The sequence below is a fragment of the Eubalaena glacialis genome, chromosome 5 (genome assembly GCF_028564815.1).
Source record: "Eubalaena glacialis isolate mEubGla1 chromosome 5, mEubGla1.1.hap2.+ XY, whole genome shotgun sequence".
Taxonomy (NCBI): Eukaryota; Metazoa; Chordata; class Mammalia; order Artiodactyla; family Balaenidae; genus Eubalaena; species Eubalaena glacialis.
Window position 1 is genome coordinate 45,515,238 of NC_083720.1, and position 27,552 is coordinate 45,542,789.

The following is a 27,552-nucleotide window of genomic DNA, read 5'->3' on the forward strand; positions in this document are numbered from 1 at the left end:
GGGCTCAGTAGCTGTGGCACGCGGGCCCTAGAGCACAGGCTCAGTAGTTGTGGCGCACGGGCTTAGTTGCTCCACAGCATGTGGGGTCTTCCAGGACCAGGGCTCAAACCCGTGTCCCCTGCATTGGCAGGCAGATTCTTAACCACTGTGCCACCAGGGAAGCCCTGGGGTTAAACTTCTGCTACATTTGTATTGGGTGAATCAAATTACCCACAAATAGGATCTATTTTTTTTTTAAGACTTTGACAACGTTTGACAGTTTTTTTTAATTGGAGTTATTTTTAACATTTAATATTTTAAAAACTTGACATGTAAATGGATATTATGTGTCTAAACTGGCTTTTAGAGAGGGAATGACAATGGACATGCATATCCATGTTAATAAATAACATGAATTTAAATTAAATCAGAATTAAAATCAGGCAGGAATAGTGTGTAAACACAGGTTCCTCTGGGTATCTATATCCAGAAGCTACTTCAGCAGGAAAGATGGAAATGGAGAGGTGGAATTACCGGCTTGTGAAAGGAAACTAAAAACATTTAGATATCTTCTGTGTGATTCTCAGAAGACCAAACAGGGATTTGACCTTTCTATCAAAGGCTTTTTATAAGTAAAAGAACAATAGAACTCTTGTGTTTACTAGAGTGTGAGATACAAAAGGCATGGTGTAGTCCTAGATTCTTGTGCTTACCTAATCTGGTTGAGATGAAATTTAGTTGCCACTGCTGGTGCATCTGGCTACCAGGTATTCACAAAACCTTGGTGGATCCTTAGAATGATGTTCCAGAGACTGGTGGTATAATCTGCATCTAAATCACTAAGGACAAGGCAGGGCTTGAGAGAGCCATGGCTTCAGATAGCAGCAAATCCAAAACAGCAGTGGTTTAGAATACAGTAGTGTTAAAAGATAGCTGAAGTAAGAAATCCAGAATTCAGGCAGCCCTATGGCCATTGGAAACCCAGGAGTAAAATGTAAAATGGTTCCACTCCTCTATTTTTCATTGTATACAGTAGTTACATTTTTAATTAAAATATTATTTATGTTAACATAATCGGCTTATTTTTACATGAATATATTTTTTTTAATTGTTTTAATATTATTTTTAATTAATAGGTAAATATTGCCCAACATACCCCACATAAACAAAAACATTTGGAGTCCTCAATAATTTTTTAGGAGTGTAAAGGAGTCCAAAAAAGTTTGAGAACTGCTGGAGTACACTAGTTCCCTCACAGCATTCTATTTTTGTTCAATTAAATATTTATTATGTCTATTTTATGCCAGGCACAGTTCTGGGTGTTGGGAATACAGGTGAACAAGACAGGCAGGCCCTGATCACATAGATCTTGTTTTCCAGTTCGCGTGTTGTGTGCGTGTGTGCATGTGTGCAAGGCAACTTAGTCAATGAAAAAGAAAAATGAACAAGATAATTTCAGGTAAGTGTTCAAGTGCTGTAAAGAAAATTAAACAGGGTGAAATGGCTGGGAGTGTGGGTCCAATTAGACTGACGCTGGGAAGGTGACTGTTGATCTGAGGCCTGATTGGCAATGGGAAGCCTCTGTTTTTTCTCTACTTCTGCCTGCCTCACTCACTCTGGCCCCGCTGGCCTCTCTGTAGCTCCTTAAATATGCCAGGCAGTTTCCTTCTTCAAGGGCCCCCCTGTCTAGAAAACTTTCCTAATTAAACTTTAGTCACTCCAGTGCAGATCTCCTCAGGCCTTCTCCAACCACCCATCTAAAATCCGTCACTTGGGACTTTCCTGGTGGCGCAGTGGTTAAGAATCCGCCTGCCAATGCAGGGGATACGGGTTTGATCCCTGGTCTGGAAAGATCCCACATGCCACGGAGCAACTAAGCCTGTCCGTGCGCCACAACTACTGAGCTTGCGCACCCTAGAGTCCCGTGCTCTGCAACAAGAGAAGCCACTGCAATGAGAAGCCCCTGCACCACAACGAAGAGCGGCCTCCGCTGACCACAACTACAGAACGCCCGCATGCAGCAATGAAGACCCAATGCAGCCAAAAAAAACTAAATAAAATCCATCATTAGTCATCCCCTTACTGGGCTTTATTTTCCTTCTTGGCACTTATCTCTACCTGATTTCACTCTATATATGTACATGTTTATCAGTCTCTCTCTCCCACAAAACAGTGGTAAACTCTCCAAGGGCAGAAAGTTGGGGTGATTGCTGCAACCCTCAGATCAGTAAATAGAGCCTGGGACATGGAAGGCTCAACAGATATGCTGGATGATAACTGTAAAGTTAATTATAGTGAAAAAATATTTAGATTCTGAAAAGTTGAATAAGCAAATGTTTAAAAAAAAGATTAGCATAGTGACTTTCTTTGATGTAACCATAAATATCTAAAGCAAATAGCTCCCAGCACATAAGACAGGGAGCCTCAACAATGTTAAGTCGTTTTTGTTACCTGTATCTCCCAAGGGAAAATTTAGGGGACATTTTTCCTCTTTATTCCCGCTACAGTGACTGGATTAGTAATTGGCACACAGTGCGCTCTCAATAAATGTTTGTGGGATGAATGAGCACCCCCCTTCTACCAACGGGTAAACTGAGCCCAGAGAAAGCGCCTGGGCCAAAGTCATTGCAAGAGTTGAGAGCAAAGGCCGGGCTAGTACAGGAATATCCTGACTCCGCCAGAGGGCTCGCTCCACCGTAGTTACTGATCCCCCTCTCCACACAACTGTGTTAAACCCTATCAAAGCCTTCAATTCTCAAGTTAAAAAAGCAAAAGTAAAACACAGGTTGCAAAAAAAAAAAAAAAAAAAAAAAGACAGGTTGCCTGCGTGACCGGAAAGAAGAGGGCACGAAGCACCAAACAAGAGGTTTCCCGGGCGTCCAACAGACGCCAACGGGCACTCAACACCGTCACGTGACCAGCCATATCACGTGACCCCGCGGGCGCCCCCCCCCCCCAGCTCCTGCGCAGGCGCAGTGAGTCTCTTGGCCACCATTTTAGAAATGGCGGCTCCGCTGGGAGGCATGTTCTCCGGGCAGCCACCCGGACCCCCGCCACCCCCGCCGGGGCTCTTGGCCCAGGCTTCGCTTCTTCAGGCCACACCAGGCGTTCCGAGAACTTCTAACAGTACCTTGGTGGACGAGTTGGAGTCATCGTTCGAGGTAAGATAAGACGTGGGCGTCTGTGTTCCCAGCCTCCCTTCTTTTCTGAAGCGTATGCTGCGCGTGCGCAGCTCCTCTCTTTCGGTGATACCTGCACCTAAGTCGCTTGCATTAGTCTCCACATTGAATGGTGGCCGGAATTCTCCTCTGGTCGGCTGGCGGAGATGCGTAAACTTGACATTTCTGGAGCCACGTGGACTTGAAGTTTGTCTACCCCCAACTGTGGGACCCTTCTAGGCTTTCAGTGGTTTGTTCCCTTCCCACCCCATCCTTGGTTCCATCCCTGAGTATCCTTTCCCGCGTCCCTGCGTGTTTAGTACGTGCTCATCCTCTCCGGACCGCAGCGTCCACCCCTATGTCCTGTATCCTTTCCGTTGGTCTCCACCCTTAAACGGTCCTAAAGTAGTGGGACTTTTGGAGCTGAATGGAGTTATTTAAGAGTTACTGTGGGGAGGTTGGTACTAAGGACCGAGGAAGGAGGAGGAAGGCTGGGGGGTGAGGAGAGAGGCAGAGGTGACCCAAACTCTGAGTTCTGCTCAAACATTAACCCTGTACCAAAGAAGATGGGGAGTGGTAGCAGACAAAGGAGAGGTAAAAAACAAGTGCTTAGAAATAAGATGGCTTCCTGTGGTCTCTGAAGTGGAAGATGAGCCATTAACGTGTGGAAATAAAGTAACTTGTAACTGGAATTACCTTTTCTACATTTTAAATCCTAGTCGTGTGACTTTTATACTGTATACAATAGCAGAGTAGTTGATAAACATAGTTTGTAAATGAACGTGTTATTGGGGCTGCGTGGACAAAATGCTTTTGCTGATGGGGTGTACATTCAAAAGTTTGGAGACAACAGATTTAAAGAACAGAGAAATCTCTTCCGTCTGGGAGGAGGATGAGACGCCTTTGGGGTGGGGCTAAACCGTAAAGGAAAGGGACAGGTTAAGTTTTAGAGCAGCATCTAGCATTGAGAGGTGAGGTGGCTCTCATCGTGAGCTCTTGCTGAAACACTGGCCCTGTAGAAAGAAGTCCGCAGCTGACCACCAGCACCCTAATGCTTAAAACCCTTTAGTGGCTACCTGTGGCTGTTGGGATAGCCCAAGAGGTGCTGTGGTCTTCCTAACTCTGCATGTTCAAGTCTCTGCTCCAGACCCATCTCTTCTTACTCTGGCCACAGGAGACCTTCTGCTTGTGTTCTTCGTTTTCTCTTTGGGCTTCCAGCTCACACATCACTTCCGCATCGACCCTGCCCTGCTGCTCTTTGTAGCACACTACATCAGGCTCTGTGAAGTCAGAGAACACCTGTTTTGCCCTCCCTCCTCTCATTGTATCTGTGGTGCTAATCCAGTGGTAGCAGGTAGCAAGTGCTTGATGAATATTTGTCAAACAGTAAAGGAGCCTGTTATGTGTCAGGACCTGTCCTGGGTGCTAAGAATACACAGAAAACAGTTCCTGTCTTCAAGGAAGCTCATGACTGTGCAGTGGAAAAAACAGATAAATGGCAGGCAGCTGCTGTGCTGTGGGATCAGTGCTCTGATAGAAGAAACCCGGGATACTCTGAGAGCACATCTGGGCATGGCTGTCAAGGAGGGCTTCCCAGAAAACATGAAACCCAGGCGGGCATTGGGAATTAGCCAAGTGAAAAGGGTGGGGAGAGGTGCTACCTGGATCACCCGCCTAGTCTTCTCGCGAGACTCGGCTCAGCCTTCGTTTTCCATCAAGAGAAGTTATTTCTTACTCTAAAGTAAGATTCTTGATGTGTGAATGACATTTTTTTATTTTGTGATATGTTTTGATCATACAGGCTTGTTTTGCTTCTCTGGTGAGTCAGGATTATGTCAATGGTACAGATCAGGAAGAAATTCGAACTGGTAAGAATTCCCTCATTGCTGATTTTACACTTGATGTGTTTCAGTCCCGCTTGTATCCTAAGAGAACTTTTCCAGGGAATAAGATTTGTGCAATCTCTATATACTGCTGGTTCTTTGTTCAGTTTATTGACATCTTATGTCACTTACAATGAGCCACTTGTAATGAATGAGCTTTTCGTATTGGTACCAAGACAAAGAAGACCAATAGTGTGTACTGCTTTTTAAAGAACTAAGTTGGCCTTCCCTGGTGGTGTAGTGGTTAAGAATCTGCCTGCCAATGCAGGGGACACGGGTTCGAGCCCTGGTCCAGGAAGATCCCACATGCCGCGGAGCAGCTAAGCCTGTGCGCCACAACTACTGAGCTTGCCCTCTAGAGCCCGCGTGCCACAACTACTGAGCCCGTGCGCCTAGAGCCCGTGCTCCACAACAAGAGAAGCCACTGCAATGAGAAGCCTGCGCACCGCAACGAAGAGTAGCCCCCGCTCACCGCAACTAGAGAAAGCCTGCGTGCAGCAACAAAGACCCAACACAGCCAAAGATAAATAAAATAAATAAATTTAAAAAAATTCCTCTATGTCTTTTAAAAAAAATAAAGAACTAAGTTTTTTGCTTCCCCTTCCTCGCCCAAGTTCTGTCCCCAGAGAGGTACTTCTGATTTCTTTGTACTGTGTTTTAATGTTTCATTTTAACTGGAGATCATGATGTTAATTGCTGGATCTCTGGATTGTCTTTCTTCAGAAGAACTTTTGCGTTGTAGTTAGGTTTCTTATTCACCTGGTAAAAGCACAGATTATCTGCTAGTTAATGTTGCTTAACACATAGGGGGTTGGGGTCAATAATATTGCTGTGGGCAGGATTAAAATCCCTGATTACATCTACAAGAAGGTGCTGTTTCGATATTCCAACTGTTAATTTATGAGAGAGATATATGTGTCTAGTGTTTTTCTTAATTTAATATTTTGGTCTTTTTTTTTTAAGGTGTTGATCAGTGTATCCAGAAATTTCTAGATATTGCGAGACAGACAGAATGTTTTTTCCTACAAAAAAGATTGCAGTTGTCTGTCCAGAAACCAGAGCAAGTTATCAAAGAGGTACAAGCTCATTTCTCTCCCTAAGTTTAAGGAAGAGCAAATGTTGTCAAAATTCCATTTATGCTTTAAATGAGGTGCTCCATTTGCCCCTTAGTTATAGTGGGGCTTCATAGCTTGAGTGTAAAATGTTGGTTGTCAGTGTTCATGACAACCTGGACCTGGGGGTCAGGGATGGAAAGCGGTGCTTCAAACACAGCAGCTCTCGGCTTTTACTCGTTTCATACACTGGCTTTCATGGAAGATTTTTCTCTTAAAAGAAAAAGGTTCTGCTTGAAAGGTTGAAAAACCATTAATGTAGATGATAAGCTCATTTTGAACAGGAACTGATCTGTGTGTCCCTGGTGCCTTACACACAGGAAGGGCTCTAGGCAATTTTGTTCAAGGAACCGAAAAGTAAATGTTCTGTCCCAGGCTCCTTGAAACTCAGGATTTCATTTATCTCAGTTGTTTGAAACCAGGGTATTTGGAAGTGTGTTGAGGTTGTCATTAATGGCATTTAGTGGATAGGGCCAGGGCCTGCCCCCTGCAGTGTGGAAGAGGGAAGAATCGTCCTGCCCAAAACACAGTGATGCCCCCAGTGGGAAATACTAAATTGGGATGATTATTTTTTTAGCAGTTTTTGAAATAACTCCTCCCACAAGCTGAGCAATTAGCCAAAATGTTTTACTCTTTGATAACAGCTGTTGAGAACGTGAATGGTAAGAAGGTGATATTCTTACAATTCACCATATCAGATCATTTCCTGATTTGAATACCTGAGTGACAGTCTAGGTGTGTTCAAGGCCAGGTCTTAATACAGGATTTTAATACTGTTACTCATTAAAAAGCTCTTGAAAATGAGATTTTAACACTTCATAATCTGAAATGATAGAACAGTGGCTGTGGATTCTTTTAAAACAGTTAACATGTGTTTCAGATTCTCAGTGTTTTAGATTCTTCTCACAGTAGCCTTTGGACAGAGAGATATACTGAGTGCCTGGAGACCAGGATGGGAAAGAGACTGACTTCTTTTTGCCTGTCCTTTGGTACTTTGGAATTTTCTAATGTGTGTATTACTTACTAAAAGAACATGAATTAAAAATAAAAACTGTTAAGCAGGCATCTTTCATGAGAAGAGTGGCTTTGGGTTATTCAAAGTATGCAGCCAATCAGAGTAATCAGCCTAGTATAGTTCAGTCGGTTCTCTGTTTTGAATTTACTTCTTAGTGCTCTTAACTAATCAGGAACTATGTTTGTGTTTTGTGAGTTTACTCTGGCTTCATTGCTTTCGTTTGTAGGACGTCTCGGAACTGAGGAACGAATTACAGCGAAAGGATGCTCTGGTCCAGAAGCACTTAACAAAACTGAGACATTGGCTGCAGGTGCTGGAGGACATCAACATGCAGCACAAAAAGCCAGCCGACATCCCTCAGGGTTCCCTGGCCTACCTCGAGCAGGCGTCTGCAAATATCCCTGCACCGATGAAGCAGACCTGAGGAAAAGCCACCTGAACGTGAGCTGGTGGCTGAGTCAGCCCAGACACAGTTTTGTCAAACATCACTTCTTGTAGACATGACATTTGGGGAGAACTCTTTGCCAGAGAGTGAGATGATTTTAGTTTTGTGCTCTCATCTAAAAATTTCCCCCTATTTTTATAAGTTATTTCTGGAGTACTTTATAAAATGCTTATTGCTTTGGTAAACCAAGTATATTGTCTTTAGCAAAATTTAAGACTGTTAATATGGTGCCATTTACAGATTCCTTTTTATGTTTTTGTTTTTGTTTTTTGCTGCTTGTTTTTATGATTTTTATTTTTGTATGAGTGTTTATCTCTCTGTTTCCAGTTTTAGATTATTTTGTATGATCTGAGGGGAAAAGCTTGTATGATCTGATCTGCATATCAAAGGATGAGGATTTTGGTTGTAGGCCTTTTATGATAATTTAGCCATCAGTGGCAGTATATAAAAATATTAAATTTGCTGTTTTTCAAGACTGAACTACCTAAAGAAGAGGAGTCTAATGCAACGATGTAACACTTCCAGAACCTCAGAATGAGGATATTTTGTAAATAGGTTGGAAGAGGATTATAATATCGTAGGTTAGTGTAGTAACTGTTACTGCAGTAACATAGTGCTATAGGAGTCCAGCAGTATCCTTAAGTTAATGTTGACTTTTATTTGGGGTAAGTTTATATTTTGTGAAGTGTTCATTTACTTTTGGGGGAGGGTAGGAGCAGTGATATGCTAGTGATATTCATTTCTGCAATAATCAGTTTAAGTAACAGAATGGACCCTGCTCTCAATAGGGGCATAGGTGAAGTGTGAGGGTTAAAGATTGCTGTGATTATCTCTGAGTTTTGAGTTTTGTTTGTTTGTTCTGCTATTTGGAGCAGATTTTTCCATTAATGAATTTCTTGCTAATGGGTAGTGTTGATTCCAAGGGACTGGGGCCTCTAGGTGGGAGGTTGGCTGCAGGGTGCATGGGAGACTCAGTGTTTGGGAAGATACTTTACCCTCTATCAGTCACACAGGCCACCTCAGCTTCTCTGTTGAACCGCTGTTGAGAAGTACAAACGGGCATTGTGCCTGGTCTGCTGTTGAGTAATACAGTCCAGCATTGTGCCTGGTCTCCTTGGAGGAGGCTTTCCTCTCTCTGTTGTTCACATTCCCTCGTTAGATTACAGCCCTTCTCCCTCACCCAGTGCTGCACTGTCTCTTGAGCAGGCAGCAATTCTGTGACTCGGTGTCTTGGCTCGCTTTTCCTCCAGTCTTGAAGGCCCCGCCCCACCCACCTTGACATCCACTCAAGTTCCCGTCTGGCCTGGACGGCACCTGGTCTCTGCAGCCTCCAAAGGCCCTCTCCGTTGTATCCACAGGACACAGGACTTCTTGTCTCTTCTGCCAGCCTTGCTTGGTTCTCCCTCTGCAGTTAGTGATCTGTCTGTTTGTTCCTCATGAGAAGTAGGCATTATTCCCCTCTGAATATACAGGGACCACTTATTATCTTTTATACATAATAACTAGTACTTATTTTTGTTTTTGTGCGTTTGTGTATGGTACACAGCCGGAGGCCAATGAATTTCCTCATTCGGAGTATATAGTTAAACAAAGCTTTTAAAAGTTGTTTTCAATCACATTATCTGATTTCAGGGTTGTTAACCTGGTCATCTCGTGCCAGTTAGAAGCTCTGACTGGCAGCTGTAGATTTCTTGATTAAAAACCTAACTAAATTGATTACATTTTAGGCATTCTTTCAGTAATGAAGAGGTGCTTAGTGAAGAGTTCAGGAACTATTCTATTTGGTGCTTAGTAAAAATATTTTGAATTAATGTGTGTGCCAATTACTGTCATTTCTTTACTAAATTCAAAAGTTTTCTGGCACGTAAACATTTCACTTTTTTCTGTTTGTAAATATCTTTTTCCTTTTTAGTGACATCTTGCTGGTTGACAAACAGAAAACCCTCTGGGATGCCCTCTCCCTCAAGGAGAAAGTAATGAGCCATCAGCTGGACTTTCCCTCACCTTCCCTCTGGGGATGACAGACCAACCCACATCTTCAGGGCATCTTTATTCCCTTCCTGGTCCATCTGCTGAAGCGCTTACCCTGTATAAGATGAACCTTTCCACAAATGATCTGGGTCCAGGCCAGTTGCCTTCTCTAGGGTTTAACCCCCTGGGGACTCTCTGCCCCCTGCAGCTCACAGAATTCTTGGTCTTCCCTGCTGCGATGCGATGCCTGAGCGCTGCCCCATTTCCCGGCCCCTCGTTCAGTCTCCAGCTCCTCCACGCTCCCCGCCCCCAGGCTGTGACGTGTGGCTCCACAGCTCCAGCTGTGCTTGTGATGACTCCCAGCTGCTTCACTGTGACACTTCATCATCTTCTTTATTTGAACTCATTCTCTTACTCTCTTTAACACATCTCCCCTTCTTTTCTCTTTCCTCTTCTCCCCAACCTCTAAATGTTGACGTTCCTGAGGGTTTGGTCCTGGGCCACTGGAGGCCACGAAGGAGCCCTGCTCAGTTATCTCAAAGGCCATGCTCTTTCCTGGGTGTGACCAAGCACAGTGGGGACACTGGATCTGTGTCATTTCTGCCCAACACAGACCCCTCTAATGGGCAGTCCCTGCTCTGGAGCTCTTCAGCCTGGCCGAGGCTTTTTCTCCAAACTCTGCTGTTGTCTAAGCCTCTTCCCCAAATCTTCCTTGGCTCTCTATACGGGTGTCAACTCTCCGTCAAAATCTGAAGGCTCTTCCTGCCTCCTGCTTCTTCCCCTTTATTCAACACAGGTGTTTCCCCTGAGAAGGGCGGAAACCTGCCCCTGACAAGGGATGCCGACCCAGCACTGCTTGGCCATGTTACTCTCCTACGGGACAGAAGCAGTCTCAGGATGCCAGCCTCCTAGACAAAGCTGCTCTGAGACCGTGGTAAAGTCAGGCAAACCAAAACCACTTCACAACTTTGTCTAAGCACAGGAAAAAAAAAACAAGGTCACTGTGCCACCCCCCAAATACCAAACATTCTCCTGGCTAAAAAATAAGTGACTGCTTTTTCTTTTTTTTTTTTTTTTTTTTTTAACCATTTACAGCTTTATCTCTGGTCTGCCCGTCTTATAGATAACATTTATTAAGACACCCAGTCATAGAGTTGCCCCTGCCTTCTGACAGCATCCAATCTATAATGAATCCCTGCTTCTTTAGACCCTCCTGGAAATCACCCAACCAATGACAAAAATCTTACAGTAGGTTCTTTCTAACACCCACTTTCTGAGAAGCCCCACCATTCTCCATGATGGACATTCTCCCTGTGTCCAACAAGTAATAAAGCCAACTCATTCAACTATAGGTGGGTTTCTCGTGGTCGGTTCCTCCACCTGTGTCGGGGTATGCCTCCTGGAGGGCCCGACTGACACGCTGCCACGGACGCGGCCTGAGAGCAGGCAGGAGGGTGGGGTTGGGGACTGGCTCGCTTACTGTCCAACTGGCGAGGAAGATGCATCCTGAGGGTATGTGAGGTACAGTCACTGGCTCAAGAGGGTGGCCCAGTTATTGAAGATCGCACCAGTGGTGCCCTGGGCAAGTGTCCCAGTGGAAGGGAACTTTGTCAGTGCACGGATTCGAACATTTGGAAGCTAAGGGGGAATACTGCATGTAAGAACGGTGGAGTTGGCAGGTTATCACTACACTGTCTCGACTCAGCAAAGGGACAATGACAAAATAACTGTTTAATGCTCAGTGGCCACTGTGAGTGCCCAGGGCATCTTTGGTTATATCCTGCAGGGGGAGAACACGACAGATGAGCTAGTAGGAGGTAGCTGATCAAAACCAATATTGCATCTTGTGGGTAATGGTGGAAATTAGTGCTATCCTGAGAAATCTAAAGGATGCTAGGAAGCTGCTCCCTATCATAACTCCATTTACTTTCCCAGCTTTGCCCTTGCAGAATCCAGATAGAGGCTGGAGAATGAGTATATACCAAGTAGCCTCAGTTGGAACTGCTGTGTTGGATGTTGCACTGATGCAGAGCAGTAGTAAGGACTCAGGTATGTGGTGTGCAGCCGCTGATTGGGTGAATTCATTCTTTTCTCCCCCAATGAAGAAACAGTTCGCCACAATGTTCCTTTCCAGTTTTGCTCCAGGAATATGTTAATTCCTCTTCTCTGTCATAATAAATATGCCTAAAGAGATTTATCATCAAATCCTGTTGTTTCTCCCTCCTAAATCAATTCTGAATCAGTTCATTTCTCTTCATGTCTGCTGTTACCTCCAAGCCATCCCCATCATCTCTAGACCACTCTGCTCTTGAGAGATGGATGGAACCAGATTATGCAAGAGAAAACAATAATGTTTTATCTCTCAGATTTCCTTGTCAATATTGTCTAGGGTACAGAGAGGTAGAATTTCATTCACTGCTGGTGAAGGTGTAAATTGCTAGAAACTTTCTGGTAATTTGGTAGTATCACACAAAAAGCCTAGGTGTATCCTTTGGTGCTTTATATGGAATACGTCCTAAAGAAAATGTCCTAAAGAAAAATATGCAATATGTCCTAAAGAAAAAAATGATAGAAGCATGCCAAGATTTACTTAACAGACACAATTGTTTGCATATAACCTAGAAATTTAACATGATCTTTAACTTGCCTGCAACAAGAAAGGAGTCAAGACAGATGTGGGGTCTCAGTAAAATTCTATCCCTGCAGCATGTGTTATGCTGAGTTAAAGGACAGTAGTATAAAGTGCAGCCTCCTTTGTTAGTCATCAGGAGTTGCACAGTAGTGGGAAAATATTTCAACAAACAAAAGTAGAACTACCTGTATGTAATCTTTAAAACACAAACATTATCCTACAATGCTCACCCTAAGCAGGTAACAAAACTAAAAAGTACTTGATACTGAAAAATAATGCGGCATGTTACACGGATAGTAACAAGTATTTGCATTTAAAAATTTATGTTATTGGGCCATGTGTTTTGATTAGGTAGTAAATTTACTTTTAAATTATGAGTCTGAGTTGTAATTGCATTTCTCTCAAAATGACATAAGTGCGTGAGCAGCTACGTTTTATTTTTTTTTATTTTAATTTATTTTTAACATCTGTATTGGAGTATAATTGCTTTACAATGGTGTGTTAGTTTCTGCTTTATAACAAAGTGAATCAGCTATACATATACATATATCCCCATATCTCTTCCCTCTTGCGTCTCCCTCCCTCCCACCCTCCCTATCCCACTCCTCTAGGTGGTCGCAAAGCACTGCAGCTACGTTTTATTGAAGATGATCTGACTGAGGTTAACGTGAACTTTCTATTTCCAAGTTCAGCCTTCATCTAATTTCACCTTTCTTTGGAAAATCAATACAAATCACAACCATTTTTATTGTCCAGTTGTTTAAAGTTTTATTCAAAGAGCAAAGATTTGATGGTGCATAGAATAGACAACTGTTTATGGGCCACTTGCTGGGCCAGCACCAAAGGATTGAGAACATATTTTGACCACTAAAAGTTGTACTGAGTCTTGTCAAATTGCACTGCTCCATCAGAGGGTCCGACAGCTCAGCGTGGACTGACAGCGAGGTCAGCATTGTGAATGGCCATTCCCAGTTCCCTTTAATCTGCTGAGCATCCATGCAATGGGGAAGCAATGCACCATGAGGCAAGACTAGCGGTTCAGTAGATCTTTCACTTCAAAGAATAATCTAGAAACCATCACAAATGACCAAGTTGATGCTACAGTCATTGAAGTTGAGATGTATGACGGGGTGAGGCTCAGTTATTCACAGAAAAATCCTGGCAAGGCCTAATTCCAATTCATGATTAGTATCATTACCCATATTTTGCTTAAACTTCAAAAAGCCCCTTTGAGGTAGGTGTTATGCCCTCTATAATAACCTTCATGTCCTGGACCTAGGAAGTCAAAATATTTGATCCAAGTATGCCAAGGTCTGCTATAGTCCATTCCTAGTAGTTTTGTTTTCTTTGGTTTTTTAAAATTGGCTTTCCTGGTTATTTTGAGCTTTGTTTTATTCCTCTACCTGTTGAGGTTACATGTGTATTTTGGAATTATCATTTACATAGAAACACTTTTCAAGTGAAGATGACCAGCGTCCTAGGAAAATGAAACCACTTTAAAAGTAGACCATGGAAATCACAAAGTCTGATATTCCACAAGGCAGATTGCAATCTTATGGACACTAGAAATACCATGGGTAGGTCATCAGTAACAATAATATTTCCCTATGGGTGCTTTCTGGTAACACTGGCTTGTTTTATCTTAATGTCACAATGAAACAGTATGAAATGTTAATGCAAGAATTTGTTTTAGCTATGTATGTAAATCATATTACAGGCAAGTTAGTTGGTTGGTTGGCTTTTTAGTTCATTCCTTCAATCAGATGCTTCAAAAGAAATGTGCTTCAAATATCCACTTTATGATCAGTTTAAGGATCAGTTTAGAAAGAAAAATATTTGGTAAACCATTCCTGGTGGGCTGAGCCCTGCTTCTGCTGGACTTCTTTGGGTTGGGCTGTTTCATCATCTTGTGTCCTAAAAACAAACAAAAAGTTTTCTTAGATGGTTTTGAAAATTATTCAGTAAACAACTTAATACTCTACCATCTTTTCAGGGAAAGATAACTGCTTCTTTACTCTTAAAAAGATACTAGAACATGATGGCCAATATTAGGAGCTAGAAACAAGTTGTGAAGGATGGGGATGGAGAGGGAGCATCTAATTCCAGTTTTGAAAACAGAAGGTTCTCCATTGTTTCACGTAACACTAATAAGGCATATTTTGCAACATGTACTATTTATTTCAGGCACAAATTAAACAATAAACCCCCTCCAAAAACAGGTAAAAGAAGAAATGGTTAATCAATACAGTATTACACTTTATGGCTTCTTCAAAAGTTATCTGATGTGCTCTGGCATTTCAATGAGGTTGTGAAATTAGCCTAATAAATTGAAAAGGGGAGACGGTAGGTAAGAAAGTACAGTGTATACCTGTCTGAACGGTCTCTAACTGCATTTGTGAAGCTTCTTATAAAACAGTGGGGGGACTTACCCCGTGGTCCAGTGATAAAGAACCTGCCTGACAATGCGGGGGACGCGGGTTTGATCCCTGGTCAGGGAACTAAGATCCCACATGCCGCGGGGCAACTAATCCTGCGCGCCACAACTACTGAGCTCGGTGCCTCAACGAGAGCCCACATGCCGCAAACTACAGAGCCCACGCGCCCTGGAGCCTGCGCACCAAAACGAGAGAGAAAACCCGCATGCCACAACTAGAGAGAAGCCTGCACGCTGCAATGAAAGATCCCACACGCCTCAACAAGGATCCCACTTGCCACAACTAAGACCTGATGCAGCCAAAAATAAATAAAATAAATCTTAAAAACAAACAAAAAAACAGTGGGAACACAGCTTTAAACAGAGGTGTGTGGTAATGAGATGAACTGTGGCCAGTCAGGCTGGCTCTGGCAGTTAATAGACCGTGTGCTTGGGGCTCCAGGCCTCAGTGTCCTCAGCTGTGACACAAAGGGCTGGACTCGTTCAATGACTGACAGGAAGTCCTTCCAGCTCCACACTCATATTTGTCTAAATAGCCTTGGGCAGGCAGGGCCTTTGGAAAAGGAACATTTCAGAAGGGGCCCTTCCAGAAATGCAAACTTCAAAGCTCAGAATTAAAGATTTTGCTCTGAACGGAAGGCTGGACAGGAAGGAATCAACAAACAAAGGGGAAATCACACATTTCTGGAAGAGAAGCACGCTGCAAGGGCTTCTGGAAAAATAAGGCAGTATCAGAGATCATCATGCGTGATCAACCAAACCCACAGATTAAGAGGCCTTAGAATTACAAGATTATACAATGAATCTTGAGAAATAACCTTAATAATAATAGTGGAAAATTACTGAATGCTTCTGTGCCAGGTCTTGTGCTAAGCATGTCCTATGGATTAATTCCTTCAGTCTCACATGAGTCTAATGAGGTAGGTGCTGTATTATCTTCATTTTAGAGGTGAGGAAACAGACTCAGAGAAGTCAAGTGAGCTGCCCAAAGCCAAGCAAGCTACGAACAAAGACGACCAGAATTTGAATCCAGACTCAAGGCCAGATGATGAGTCCATCTTCTGTGTGACCCACTCTGAAGTGGTCAGCTAAGTGATTCAATGTCCCCTGTCTAATCATCCATGGGAAAAAAAAAGGTTTTCTGGAATTTGGTATCAGGAGTAGTGCCTCTTCTAAAGAATGACCTATTTCCCTTCTCTTACATATCATTCTTTTTGGCTGGGTTGTAATTTGTCCAAGGCAGGGCTTGTTTCATTACCCTTTGTATTGGCCCAAAGGCTGGGTATTTAACAGGTACCAGAAAGGAATACTAATTTCCCTCCTGACTATGGGAAAATGGAATCATAGCTTTGGCCCCCTACCTTGTGGCAGTTTTTACATCTAGAGATGGGGTGGGTTTGTAAGGCTGGCCACAGCTGGGGCCTGGGTCCAAGCTGGGTGACTTAGTTATCGGAGGAGTGTTGATCCTGGAGCTCAGGTCGCCACTCAGGAAGTTCTTAGCATAGGAAGCAAGGTTTGGCACACTGACCACTCGGCTGGGCACTTCCTCCATCTTCTTTTTCTGTTGGTATTAAAGGGAAGGCCTGTTAGTACCAACCAAAGAGGCATTATTGTAAAAGTAGATAAGGCCTGCCCAACCGAAATTATATGAGCAAGAAGGCAATAACTTACATGTTATTTTTTAAAGCATTTTTTCTTCCAATCCACTTTGTGCTTTAAAAAAACACAGGCTCACAATCTCTTATCCAAAACTTCTGGTGACAAATGTGTTTTTTAATTTAAAATCTTGTTTTAGATTTTAAAAGGCTATATAACACCCCCAGCAGAAGCTGGGCCCACCTTGTCCTCAAACACATTAATGTTTCTGGAGTGAAACTTACATTTTGTCACACCAAGAGGCATATATAAAAGTTATAAATGAGCTTACGTGAATTCAGCTTGGGTTAGGTTTACTGTCCTATGAGTTACCAAAAAAATACAAATTTTTAAGCACTTTAGGATTTTGTGATGGCAGATGAGAGATTTGGATATGAATATTCTCACTGTAATAAATTCCAAAAATTTTTATAAAAGGAAAAAAAGTTGCAGTGAAGGATTCCTGCTCTTCTCTCTCTCCTTCCTATCACCCAGATATAGCCATTATTAATAGTGACACATTTATATATAAAAAGTTTGGAAAATTCAAAAAACTCATAAAAAAAAAAACACACATAATCTGCCTAGCCAGATATAAATACTGTTTGTTGTTAATTTGGACTATTTCCTGGGGGGTCTTATTTTCAATGAATATTCCTCTAAATGAATGCCGGACAATTGATAAATAAGTTGCCATTACCTTTGGGAAAGACAAAGCCAGCAGAATTATGTAATGCATTGAAACCAGTAGGACCAATTTACCTTCATGGAAGGGGTCAAATACCCTGGGCGAGGATTGAAAGAGAAGGACCGATTCCGATGGGACACTGCGCTGGGGAATACTGCATAGTGAAATCTTCTCTCCTCCTGGAAAAACAATACAACTGAGTCTAAATAAGCCTAACTACACAGCACACTGAGTTTAATTTGAAGGAAGATGGCTGTGTGAGAGCAGACTACAGAGAGGAGGAAAGACCAGGGAAGGGAGGGGAAGTCAGTGGGACTCAAGCTGCCACCCACTGAAGCTTTGAGGAAGCACCTTTATTTCTGGGGCCATTGTGTCCCCAGATCCCCTTGTGAAGGAAAGGGTGAGCTTTTTTGGAATGCCTTAGGGAAGTCAGAGATCCAGGTGCTCTTAGGATCTGAGCAGAATCTACTGCAGAAGGTTATTAAGACAAAGAAAAACACCCAGGTACAATCACTATATGGCCAATCTTTACCTGTGTCATTCTCCACTTTTTTCTTTGCTGCTGTATTGTTTTTAAAGCAAGTTCCAGTTGTATAATTTCATCTGTAAAAACATTGAGGGCTTCCCTGGTGGCACAGTGGTTAAGAATCCACCTGCCAATGCAGGGGACACGGGTGTGAGCCCTGGTCTGGGAAGATCCCACATGCTGCAGAGCAACTAAGCCCGTGCGCCACAACTACTGAGCCTGCGCTCTAGAGCCCGCGAGCCACAGCTACTGAGCCCACGTGCGACAACTACTGAAGCCTGCGCGCCTAGAGCCCGTGCTCCACAACAACAGAAGCCACCGCAATGAGAAGCCCAAGCACCGCAACGAAGAGTAGCCCCTGCTCGCTGCAACTATAGAAAGCCCACGTGCAGCAATGAAGACCCAACACAGCCAAAAAACAAAAAAACATTGATAAGTGTTTCTAAGAGATAAGGACTGTTTTTTAAAAAAACACATAACCACAATACCTTTGTCACACTTAGCAAACAAGCGATTCCTTATTAGTATCATCTAATTTTCAGTTGGTGGTTAAGTTTTCCTCTTCATCTTGACATGAAGCAATGTGACTGGGAAGCAGGAGGGTGCAAGGATGGGCGTGAGATACAAGTGTGCATGTGTATTGTGGGAGGATGTGTGGCTGTGTAAGCCACCATAAGACCATGGATTTTACTCTGAGAAGGACAGGGAGCCACAGGAGGTGCTGAACAGAGCCATGTTGTGGTCCGACTTACGTTTTTGTAAGATTACTCTGGTCGCTGTGAGGTCAACAGAGTGGGGTGAGGCTGGAGTGAGTGGGGAGACCAGTGGACTCTCCATCATGTATGAGAGGCAGCAGGGCCTGGACCAAGGTGGTGAAGGTAGAGATGGCGGGAAGAGGCTGGACTTTTGATGTGGCTAATTAGCTGACCCGCGTGGGCCACGCTGACAGGAGCGAGTGCATCACCCAAAGTCCCCAGAGCTGAACGTGAGCCACTGGGAGCTGGCTTACAGAGAACTTTCAACCAAAGCTTGGAGCACAGGAAGGCTGGGCAAAAGCCTAAAGCAATGGTTAAAGTGTGAGGAGACATGAGTGTGAGGTGCAAACCATTCTAGATTTTCCCAAATGCTGTAGGTTAAAAAAACCAAACCAATACCAACATCAGGCAGATGGTGTGGGACTTGAGAGTGATTTTTTTTTTTTTTTTGCCTTCTACTTTCCTGTGTTAATTTTTTTTAGTGAGCATGTATTTTTTTATATAATAGGGGAAAAATAACCAAGGACCTTTTGTAAGGTGGTTTTAGGGTTATCAGGATTACAGTTTTAGGCACCCATGGAAGTGCTAGGCTAAAGCGAATACCCCGGACAGCCTCACCGTGAGCTGCTTGATGATCTCCTCCCTCTCCTTCAAGCGGGTCTGCAGATGGCCTATGAGCTGAACGTCCTCCGGCCTCGACTCCCCGTTCCCTGGCTTCTCTCCGGAATCTTTCAGTCTGTTTCGAGCAGGCATGCAGTTAGCCACCGTGCTGCAATGACTCAACCGCAAGGAGGGAGAAGAGGTGGGTGTGATGGGGACGCTGCTATGTTGCTTGGCCTGGCCGGCCACTCTCTGTTCACCAAAGGGGAAACTGAGGCCCAGAGAGCCTGCCCAGGGCCACCCAGTGAGTTGGCTGCAGAGCTCCAGGTGGACCCCAGGACTGCAACTCCCAGTCTGACATTTGTCAGTTCCCCCAGGTTCTGTAGGGCCCAGGAACCAAAGGCCTGTGTGTGCACACGGATGCCACATTCAGTGGGGCTTCAAGAACCAGCGAAGTTTGGGAGGAGAGGCCTCAGCCAGAAAATGTCCCCACCCACGCCAAGGCCAGCAGGTTATGCTAATACAGATGTGGCTCCCGCCCCACCTGCTGGCAGCCAGAGAGCATAGCATGAGCTAGTTCTGCAAAGCAGCGGGGCAGCTGGTACCACCGCCCTTTCAGTGTGAAGCTGGAGAGAAATAACCTCCGGATGGTGGGGGAGAGAGGGTGAGGGCTGCCGGTGATCTACTGACTGTAGTTGATAAGAAGCCAGGGCTTTGGGGTGAGATGACTTGGGCTTTTATCCCAGCTCTGCTTTTTTCTAGCTATGTAATCTTGGGCATTTTGCCCGTGAGCCTCAGTTCCTTCTTTAATATGGGCGTGAAACTGGGTGGTTGTGAGGATTCAGTGAGATAATGCATGCCCGGCACGTGCTAAGTACCCATTAGATGGTAGCTGGTAAAACCTTCCACTCCAGATTTTGGATGATTTGCTTTGTATTGGAGCCAGTGGAGGACAGTTTTTAAGAGCACAAGTTAAGGGTCAGACAGGTGACGTTTAAATTTACTTAGTGCTGCTTGACCTCATCTCCCTGTCACTAACCCCGATCTCCCAGTCTCTTCTCCTCTCAGCAGTCAGAAGTGACCCTGTTAAAAGGTATCTCAGACCATGTCAGTCACGCTCAAAGCCTTACAAGGGCTTCCCAGTGCACTCCATCCGAATACACCCAAACCCCTTCCTGCTCAGTGCAGCATCTCCTCCACCCCTCCCAGCTACCTTGCCAACCTCAGTTCCTATCATCACTCTCTCACTCATTCCACTTAAGCCTTCTGGCTGTTTGGTCTTGGGAAGCGGGCCCCAGGGCCCTTGCACTTGCTGTTCTGGCTGCTTGGAATGCTCTTCGTCCAGATGGCTCTCTCATTTCCTCACCTCTTTATGCTTAAATGTCACCTCCTTGCCCACCCTTGGCACTCTAGACACTGATCCTGTTTTCCTTCTAGTACCTTCAGGTACTTTCATTACCTGATATGAAGTTAAATATTTGTTTGCTTATTTCTTTGTCAGACTCCCCATCTAGAATTTGTGAGTGCTATGAGAGCACAGTCTTTGTTTTATTCCCACTGTAACTCCAGAGCCTAAAACAGTGCAAGGCACACAGTAGGCCCTTAACAAATATTTGCTGAATGAATAAATGAATGCTTGCACAAGGGGCCCTTGCTTTCTTAATCAATCCATGGGAATAATGGTTTCCACCTTGAAGAACTGCTGTGAAGATTAAATGAGATGATGCACATTAGAAGGGGGAAATGCTCATAAAAAAGCAGCCCTGATCTTCTTCTGTGTGTGAGGGTCAAACCATGCTCATTCCTCACAGATTCCCAGTACCCTGTACAAGACGGGAATGCAGTCTCATAAAAAGACGGGTGGGCAACCATCCCAGTTTGCCTGGAACTGAGGCGCTTCCGGAACTCGGGACTTCTAGTTTTAAAACTAGGAGAGTCCTGGGGACACTAGGATGAGTTGGTCCCCCTAATAAAATGGTACATCTACTAGTCCCTCCCAACCTGGGGCCAAGGCCTCACTTACTCGGTTTCCAGGGCAGCCAGCCGGGCCTGGAGCTGCGCTTGAGCGCTGCTGAAATCGGCCACCATGGCCTGCATCTCCTTCCGGTGTTCCTGGCGTAGCATCTCCACCTCCCGGGCCCGCTGGGCTTGCTGATCCTCCTCCAGCAGCCTGTGGGGCGGGGTGGAAGCACAGCTGGGCTTGTCCAGGCTCTAGGGACTGAACCTCTAGGGCACTGGAGTTTCTCCCCACTCTGCTGGGTGGCCTGCAGAATCTAAGGTCAGGACACAGTGGGAAGGAGATCCGGGGTCTTTGAGTTGTGGGGTCCAGCTTGTGGAACCCCTTCTCAGCACCTTCCACCCCAGCATTCCATGAAGGAGAAACCTGAGCACAAAGGGCAGCCTTCTGGGGGAAGGGGTGGAGGACAGCTCAGGAGAGGAGTCCCAGAAAGCACCCCTTTCACTTGGGGGAGGTGGGTAGGCCTGGAGGCTGAGATTCTGTATCAGAATTACTGAACGTTGTGGACTCTGAGAGCTGGGAGACCAGCGGTCCAGGGTGGGAAGGCAGGATGGGAGAGGGATTAGGAGACCACCGCTTAGAGCCAGGCTGCCTGCGTCCCTCCACGGCCTCCCCCATCACTTCCTAGCTGCGTGACTTTGGGCGAGCTACGCTTTGCTCAGTTTCTCCATCTGACAACAGTGGCTACCTTATAGGGTTATTGAAAGGATGAACCACATTAATCCATGTCCAGAACAGCCCGTGGCACAAAGCGTATGTTCGACCATCAGCTATCACTTTTCTTAACCTTGGGGTGGGGCACTAAGGGATCCTCAGAGCAGCCTCAGGAGCCTGACATCTTCTGAAAGTACATGCATATTTTTGTGTGATGATATCCTTCTCCAGGAGAGGGACATCGTTTTCCTCACCTGGAGGGGGCTGTAATCGGAAATGGTTAGGAGCCCCTACTCTGGTCCAGTCTCTTTATTCCAGTGTCACCTGTTGACTCCCTAACTGAATTTAAGGTGCTCCACCTTGGCCAGGTGGATTCATGGCTGTTTCTCAGATGAGCCTCAGGCCTACTTTCACTTGAACTTTATGCCGGGGACTGGAACATTCAAACTCTGGGATGAAATGGACAAATGCCTTCAAAGATACAAACTACCAAAGCTCACTCAAGAAGAAACAAGATAACTTGAAAAGTCCTATATCTATTAATGAAATTAAAGTTGTAGTTATAAACTTTCCAGCCAGGGAAAAAAAGGCCATGAATTCAGGACTTGATAAAGGGCTATCCAGCCTGGACAAGGAAATCAGAGTTGCCACCACAATTTACTGAGTGCCAGGGTCAGTGCTAAGCATCTTCCTATACGTTTCACTGCATTCTACAACAGCCCTGAGAGGGGGTGGTGTTTTCTACCTTTTACAGGTAAGGGCAGGGTCTTGGAGAGATTAGCAGACTTGCCCAAGGTCACACAGCTAGTTAAGAGCACACAGAACTGTCTTAACTATTCCACTGCACTGACTCCCTAAGGCTAGTTTTGAGGATACTTGTGGCATCGTTAAGTTTGATTCCATAAATTCCCTGATCTGTAGGGAAATAGGGTACCCCTCCCCCCCCATTTCAGGGCTAATCCTGGGCAGTTTTGAGATCTAGAATTCCTCGACCACTGATACTTTCCATGGGTCAAAGGACTAACATCAGTGAAGTGCTGGCGTACTAGGGAGTCCTTCCTTTGGGAAGACGCCGAGGGTGCAACCTAATCTTAGACCCCAGAGGCTCACCAAGGGGCAGAGGAGAGAAGCTCCGACCCGCAGACCTACCTGCGCTGGTCGCGGAGCTGCAGCGCCTCCTGCCGGTGCTGTTCCACCTCGGCCTGCAGCCGCCGCACGGCTTCCTTGAGCTGCGCGTTCTCCTCCCAGAGGCCGCATCCCTCGCTTGGCTCCTGCTCGGCGGCGCCCTTGCCCGTCGGGGAGCCCGCCTGGCCCGGACCGCCCCCCTCCTAGGGAGAAAGCAGCCAGAAGAGCCGTTTGCAGGAGGCGCGATGGCAGACAAGGGCCAGAGATGTGCCGCGGCAAAGACCCAGCCTGGAACCCAAATCGGGCTCCTGATTCAGGAGCTCACGTCTAGTCTCTTAAAGTTTTCTGCTTTGAGAGTTGGCCAAATGTGGCCCTCAAAAAGTCTAACAATGCTGGTGAGCCAAGAATGTGGCTTAAATTAAAACAAACCCAACACTGCACCTGTGTGGAGTGGGGGTGGGGAGGGGGTGGGATGTCTCTGAGTCTCTTCTTGTTAGGACACTAATTCACTAATTACCCCCCAAAGGTCTCTCATTCCCAAACTCCATCATATTGGTGGTTAGGGCTTCAACATGTGAATTTGGGGCGAAACCACACAGGGCAGAGGAAGGGGAGAGTGAATATTTGCTGAACAATAACCATCTGTCACATCACCTCACAGGATTCTGATACAGTGGGTCTGGGTACATCCCAACCCTGTGTCTTTTGAGAAAGCTTCCCAGGTGACTCTAAGGCCACCACAGTTGTAATCCACTGCCCCGCAGTTGCCCTTGCCCGTCTCTTTACCTAGGGTGCCTTCCACAGCCAACCATTCCTGCCTTGGTGATGCCTTCTCGACCCCTCAGGGGAGAGGAGACAAGCTTTCTCTTCTCTGAGAGCTAGATCCTCTCCGTGTAGAGGTTATAATGAAGTGCACTGATTTGTTGAAATGCTGGTTTCCTCCACCAGACCAGCAGCTGTTCCGGGAAGGAGCCATCTCCTCTTCATCTTCCCAATCCTATAGCACCTAGCACAGTGGCTGGGATTCAGCAGGTGCCAAATGAATGCTTGCTGCGAAATGATGCTTGAATGTCAATGGTTCAGACAGAAATACAAAGATTGATATCCACCATTAAATGGGGTCAGGGTTAATCCCCGATTAGTGAATGTAGCAGTTTTCAAGTCCACGCAAACGTGCCTGAAGGTTTGTGCATCTGTCCCTTCCAAAGACTGAACAGCATTGCACAGGGAGCATGTGTGGCCCAGGCCCTGTACCTCTTGCTTCCAGCCCTGGGGTTTGCATAGTGTGGGATGCCCATGGGTACCACCCGGCACTCACACCTGCATGACCTGAAGAGCCTGGTTAAAGTCCTGTGGGGCCACCCTTGACTAGTGGGAGAGAGAAGCTGCCGGATAAGTGCATCCCCCTCTGTACTTGGCTGCGACAGATCTGAGAATTATTTCATGGGGCTCCTCAGAAGATCCCAGTGGATGCAACACCACTTACCTGCAGTGGTGGCCACCCTGGGAATGCATCCTGACATTGCACCCCCCTTTCACTCCTGCTGCCTGGGGCTGTTCCTTCTTGTGGATATACTTCTTCTCTGTGTGGGATATCACCCAGGGCCTTGCTGTTCCTCCCGGAGGGTTCAGGGCTTCCCTCCAGTGAGGTGGAGGTGAGGATTGGATGTGGATGACCAGGTCCCATCTCATCCACCCAGCCCGGGTCTCTATCCATAGCCCTCAGGCAAGCCTGTCATTCATTGCAGAGGGCCCAATATTGGGCCCTCCAGCCACCAGCTGTCACCATCCCACACTTCCCCTATCTCCTTCCACAGGTCCAGGTGGCCCCCACCAACCTAGAACATTTAATGGATCATATTCTGTTTTCCCTCTGCTAGACTTTACCAACTGAGCTGAACTCATCGTGATACATCATTTGTTAATAATTCTCATTAAACACAGAAATTGTCTTCAGGTTCTCAATACCAGAAAAATCTGGAATGAACCATCCCCATGTTCCTGCGATCTTCAGCACGGCTGGGACACCAACTAATCGTGGCCGTCTGCACACCCTGGTGGAGACTCTACTGTGTGCAGAGCTGTGTGCCAAGCTCTGGGGGTGGGGCTGGGGGATGCGATGAAGCAGACATGGCTTGTTCTCAAAGGATGCCTAGTCCAGGCGAGGAAACAAGGGCGTCCATGAAGTGATGGGTCTCCAACAGGGCAGGCAGTAGAGGCGGGTGCCAGCTGAGCTACAGCAACAGGAAGCGCTCCAGGAGCTCAGAGGGTAGAGAGGTCACGGGTGTGGAGGGGAGGCCCCCAGCATGGAGGGATCAACTGGGCACTGAAGGATCAGCTGGGCACTGAAGAGGGAGGAAGGGGTCCCAGGCAGGGGGCAGGGCATGTGCAAAGGCAGTGAGGCAGGATGCAGAGCCTGCATTTAGAGCAGAGGGGTATATGCAGCCAGTGGGTAAAGCCTTTTCAATGTCAGACTGACCATTGGGAGCTTATTCTCATAGCAGTAGGGAGCCACTGAAGGCTTTACACAGATGCACTTTAGATGAATACCTGAAGCCATATGTGGTGGGCTGGGGAGAGATGCCTGGGTTGTTAGGAGGTCCCTGTGCTACCCAGCAAGGTAGGAATTATGGAGGGCAAGGAGGGGGACGATGGGCCAAGTCTGACCAGAAAGTTCAAGAAGAGTCAGCACTGACCTTTGGTGACAAGCTCACCTGGCCTCACAGGAACAGAGAGGTCTAGACAGGGAGTCTGTCTGGGGAGGTGTTCTGAGAAACCCTCTGCAGGTCTACAGGACGGACCCTGTCTGGCACCACCACCCTGAGATCCCATTGCATCTGAATTTAAAATAACACGCTGCACTTAAAACTTGTTTTTGCTTTCCAAAGATGGGAGCCTGCAGGCTCATCAAGTGTCCCCCAGGCCTGCGGAAAGAGAGGCTCTTCCCCCGTTCAGACAGGGGGTGACCGAGCACCCAGAGCCTCTCCCTGACACTGCTCCAAGAAGGGTGTGGCATGGGCAGGGCAGGGGTGCTGACCTCTGCAGTGCCGGCACGGTCCTCGCTGTCCCCTGGACACGGGGTGATGGCCTGTCGCCTGGCCACACTGCCCAGGGCCCTCAGCTCCGCCTGCAGCGCCTCCAAGTCCTTCCGGTGCTCAGAGCAGGCAGCCCGCTGCTCCGCCAGCTCCTGCCTCAGGGACTCTGCAAAAGGAAGAGCAGCGGAAGGTCAGGGGCACGGTGAGGCCGAAGCCTCTTCTGCAGGGACCACAGGCTCTGGGGTGGGCTGGAGTGGGGAGCTGCTGCAGGCGCTGGTTCGAGTTCCCCAAACTTACTTACGTATCTCAAGAGAACAGTAACAACAATACCATGTACAGAGCACTAAATGTGCTAAACCCTTGAAAACTGTCCTCAGTTAAGCCCTACTACTATCCTATCCAGCATTATCCCTCCCATTTTATGACGAGGGAACAGAGCCTCAGAGAAGCTGAGTAAGTAGCCCAGAGCCACACTGCTAATAAGTGGTAGAGTCGGGATTCAACACTTCCCGTGGTTCATCTTCCCTTGGGACCACCTGCTTCGCCATTGCTGGTTAGTTAGGACGGGTGGTGGGTTAGGGTGGGACAGCCTGGGTCCAGAGCTGAACCCCGAGGCAACACTTGGCCTCAGCACCAAGTCAGAAAACTAAGAACAGGGAATTAGCAAATGACCCAGTGGCCTCTTCTGGGGGTGCGGGTCTCAAATCGGAAGTGTTGACATTTGTGCCAATACTTAAGGAGACAAAACATTCACAGGTTCTACTTCTCATGGATGTTAAGGTCCCAGCTGGATTGTGAAGGCGGGAGATGGCATGTCATCCCAACAGGATCATGATTAAAACCAGAATCATTCAGGAGAAATGTACACGCCCTCCTTCACTCAGGGACCAGTACAGCCAGAAACTCGAATTTCTCCTCTGAGGATGGTAGGTGATTTCTGATAGTGTAACACTTACCAGAATGATCAAAAGGCAAAGAAAACAATCATTTCAAAAAGAGTATTTTCTGATGGAGTAGACACTATTCAGTGAGCTATTAATAAATTTATTTATTTATTTATTTTTGGGCTGCATTGGGTCTTTGTTGCTGTGCGCGGGCTTTCTCTAGTTGCTGTGAGCGGGGGCTACTCTTTACTGCAGTGCATGGGCTTCTCATTGCGGTGGCTTCTCTTTGTTGCGGAGCACGGGCTCTAGGCACGCAGGCTGCAGTAGTTGTGGCTCACGGGCCCTGGAGTGCAGGCTCAGTAGTTGTGGCGCACGGGCTTAGTTGCTCCGCGGCATGTGGGATCTTCCCAGACCAGGGCTCAAACCCATGTCCCCTGCATTGGCAGGCGGTTTCTTAACCACTGCGCCACCATGGAAGTCCGAGCTATAAATTTTTAAAGAGAAGGTGATTTTCAAGTGCTAGTAAATTTGATACTTTATTTTCTATTATGGACTTCCGAGACCATATTTTAGTTATTGCAAATTACTTTTGAAACGTTGTTCCAATAATCCTAGAGGCCATAAGATACCCAGTACAGGCCGTAGTACAAAGCAAGTACTCAACATATTTTTGTAAAATAAATAAATGATGTTTAGAGTGAAAATTAATGATATTGTGAAAGCGTATCAGTTGTAAAAGATTTCCCATAAGTTTACTAAGGTTCTCTGAGAAGGACAGTATTTAAACACATATAAAAGTTTAATGTATTCTGATGCTATTATGTTGAAAAATTTACTTGATCATCTTCCTTCTCCTCTAGGATTTTATTATAGTGATTTCTATAGTTTAAACACAACCCAATTTCTGAAATCCTTTATCACAAAAATATGTGCAATTAAACCCTTTAGCAAAGCAGGAACTACAGACAGTTCATTCATTACCTGCCCCTCTTCTCTCATACTAT

General features: G+C 45.9%; 2 protein-coding genes across 2 annotated transcripts in view; one reads left to right on the forward strand and one right to left on the reverse strand.

Annotated features, from left to right (window-relative positions):
- The first annotated feature begins 2,971 nt into the window (after positions 1 to 2,971).
- On the forward strand, positions 2,972 to 7,657 carry MED28 (mediator complex subunit 28). The gene is made up of 4 exons (XM_061192128.1): positions 2,972 to 3,140; positions 4,939 to 5,005; positions 5,984 to 6,096; positions 7,374 to 7,657. Exons 1-4 carry the CDS (start codon positions 2,982 to 2,984, stop codon positions 7,569 to 7,571), a joined length of 537 nt encoding a protein of 178 aa, XP_061048111.1. The 5' UTR covers positions 2,972 to 2,981; the 3' UTR covers positions 7,572 to 7,657.
- Positions 7,658 to 14,015: 6,358 nt separating this feature from the next.
- The window catches only part of FAM184B (family with sequence similarity 184 member B), a 127,491-nt gene continuing 113,954 nt past the window's right edge, over positions 14,016 to 27,552 (reverse strand). Inside the window, exons 12-18 of the mRNA XM_061191260.1 lie at positions 25,667 to 25,830; positions 22,654 to 22,832; positions 20,857 to 21,003; positions 18,852 to 18,969; positions 17,027 to 17,131; positions 15,991 to 16,190; positions 14,016 to 14,109 (exon numbers count right to left, since the gene is read on the reverse strand). Of these exons, the coding sequence (XP_061047243.1) occupies positions 14,016 to 14,109; positions 15,991 to 16,190; positions 17,027 to 17,131; positions 18,852 to 18,969; positions 20,857 to 21,003; positions 22,654 to 22,832; positions 25,667 to 25,830 (1,007 nt within the window). The remainder of the gene's footprint in view (positions 14,110 to 15,990; positions 16,191 to 17,026; positions 17,132 to 18,851; positions 18,970 to 20,856; positions 21,004 to 22,653; positions 22,833 to 25,666; positions 25,831 to 27,552) is intronic.

Excerpts from the sequence above, each read along its gene's own strand:
- MED28 (XM_061192128.1), top strand. The coding sequence starts at position 2,982 with ATGGCGGCTCCGCTGGGAGGCATGTTCTCCGGGCAGCCACCCGGACCC. Across the intron at positions 3,141-4,938 it reads AGTTGGAGTCATCGTTCGAG|GCTTGTTTTGCTTCTCTGGT; the intron begins GTAAGATAAGAC and ends TTGATCATACAG. Across the intron at positions 6,097-7,373 it reads CAGAGCAAGTTATCAAAGAG|GACGTCTCGGAACTGAGGAA; the intron begins GTACAAGCTCAT and ends TTTCGTTTGTAG.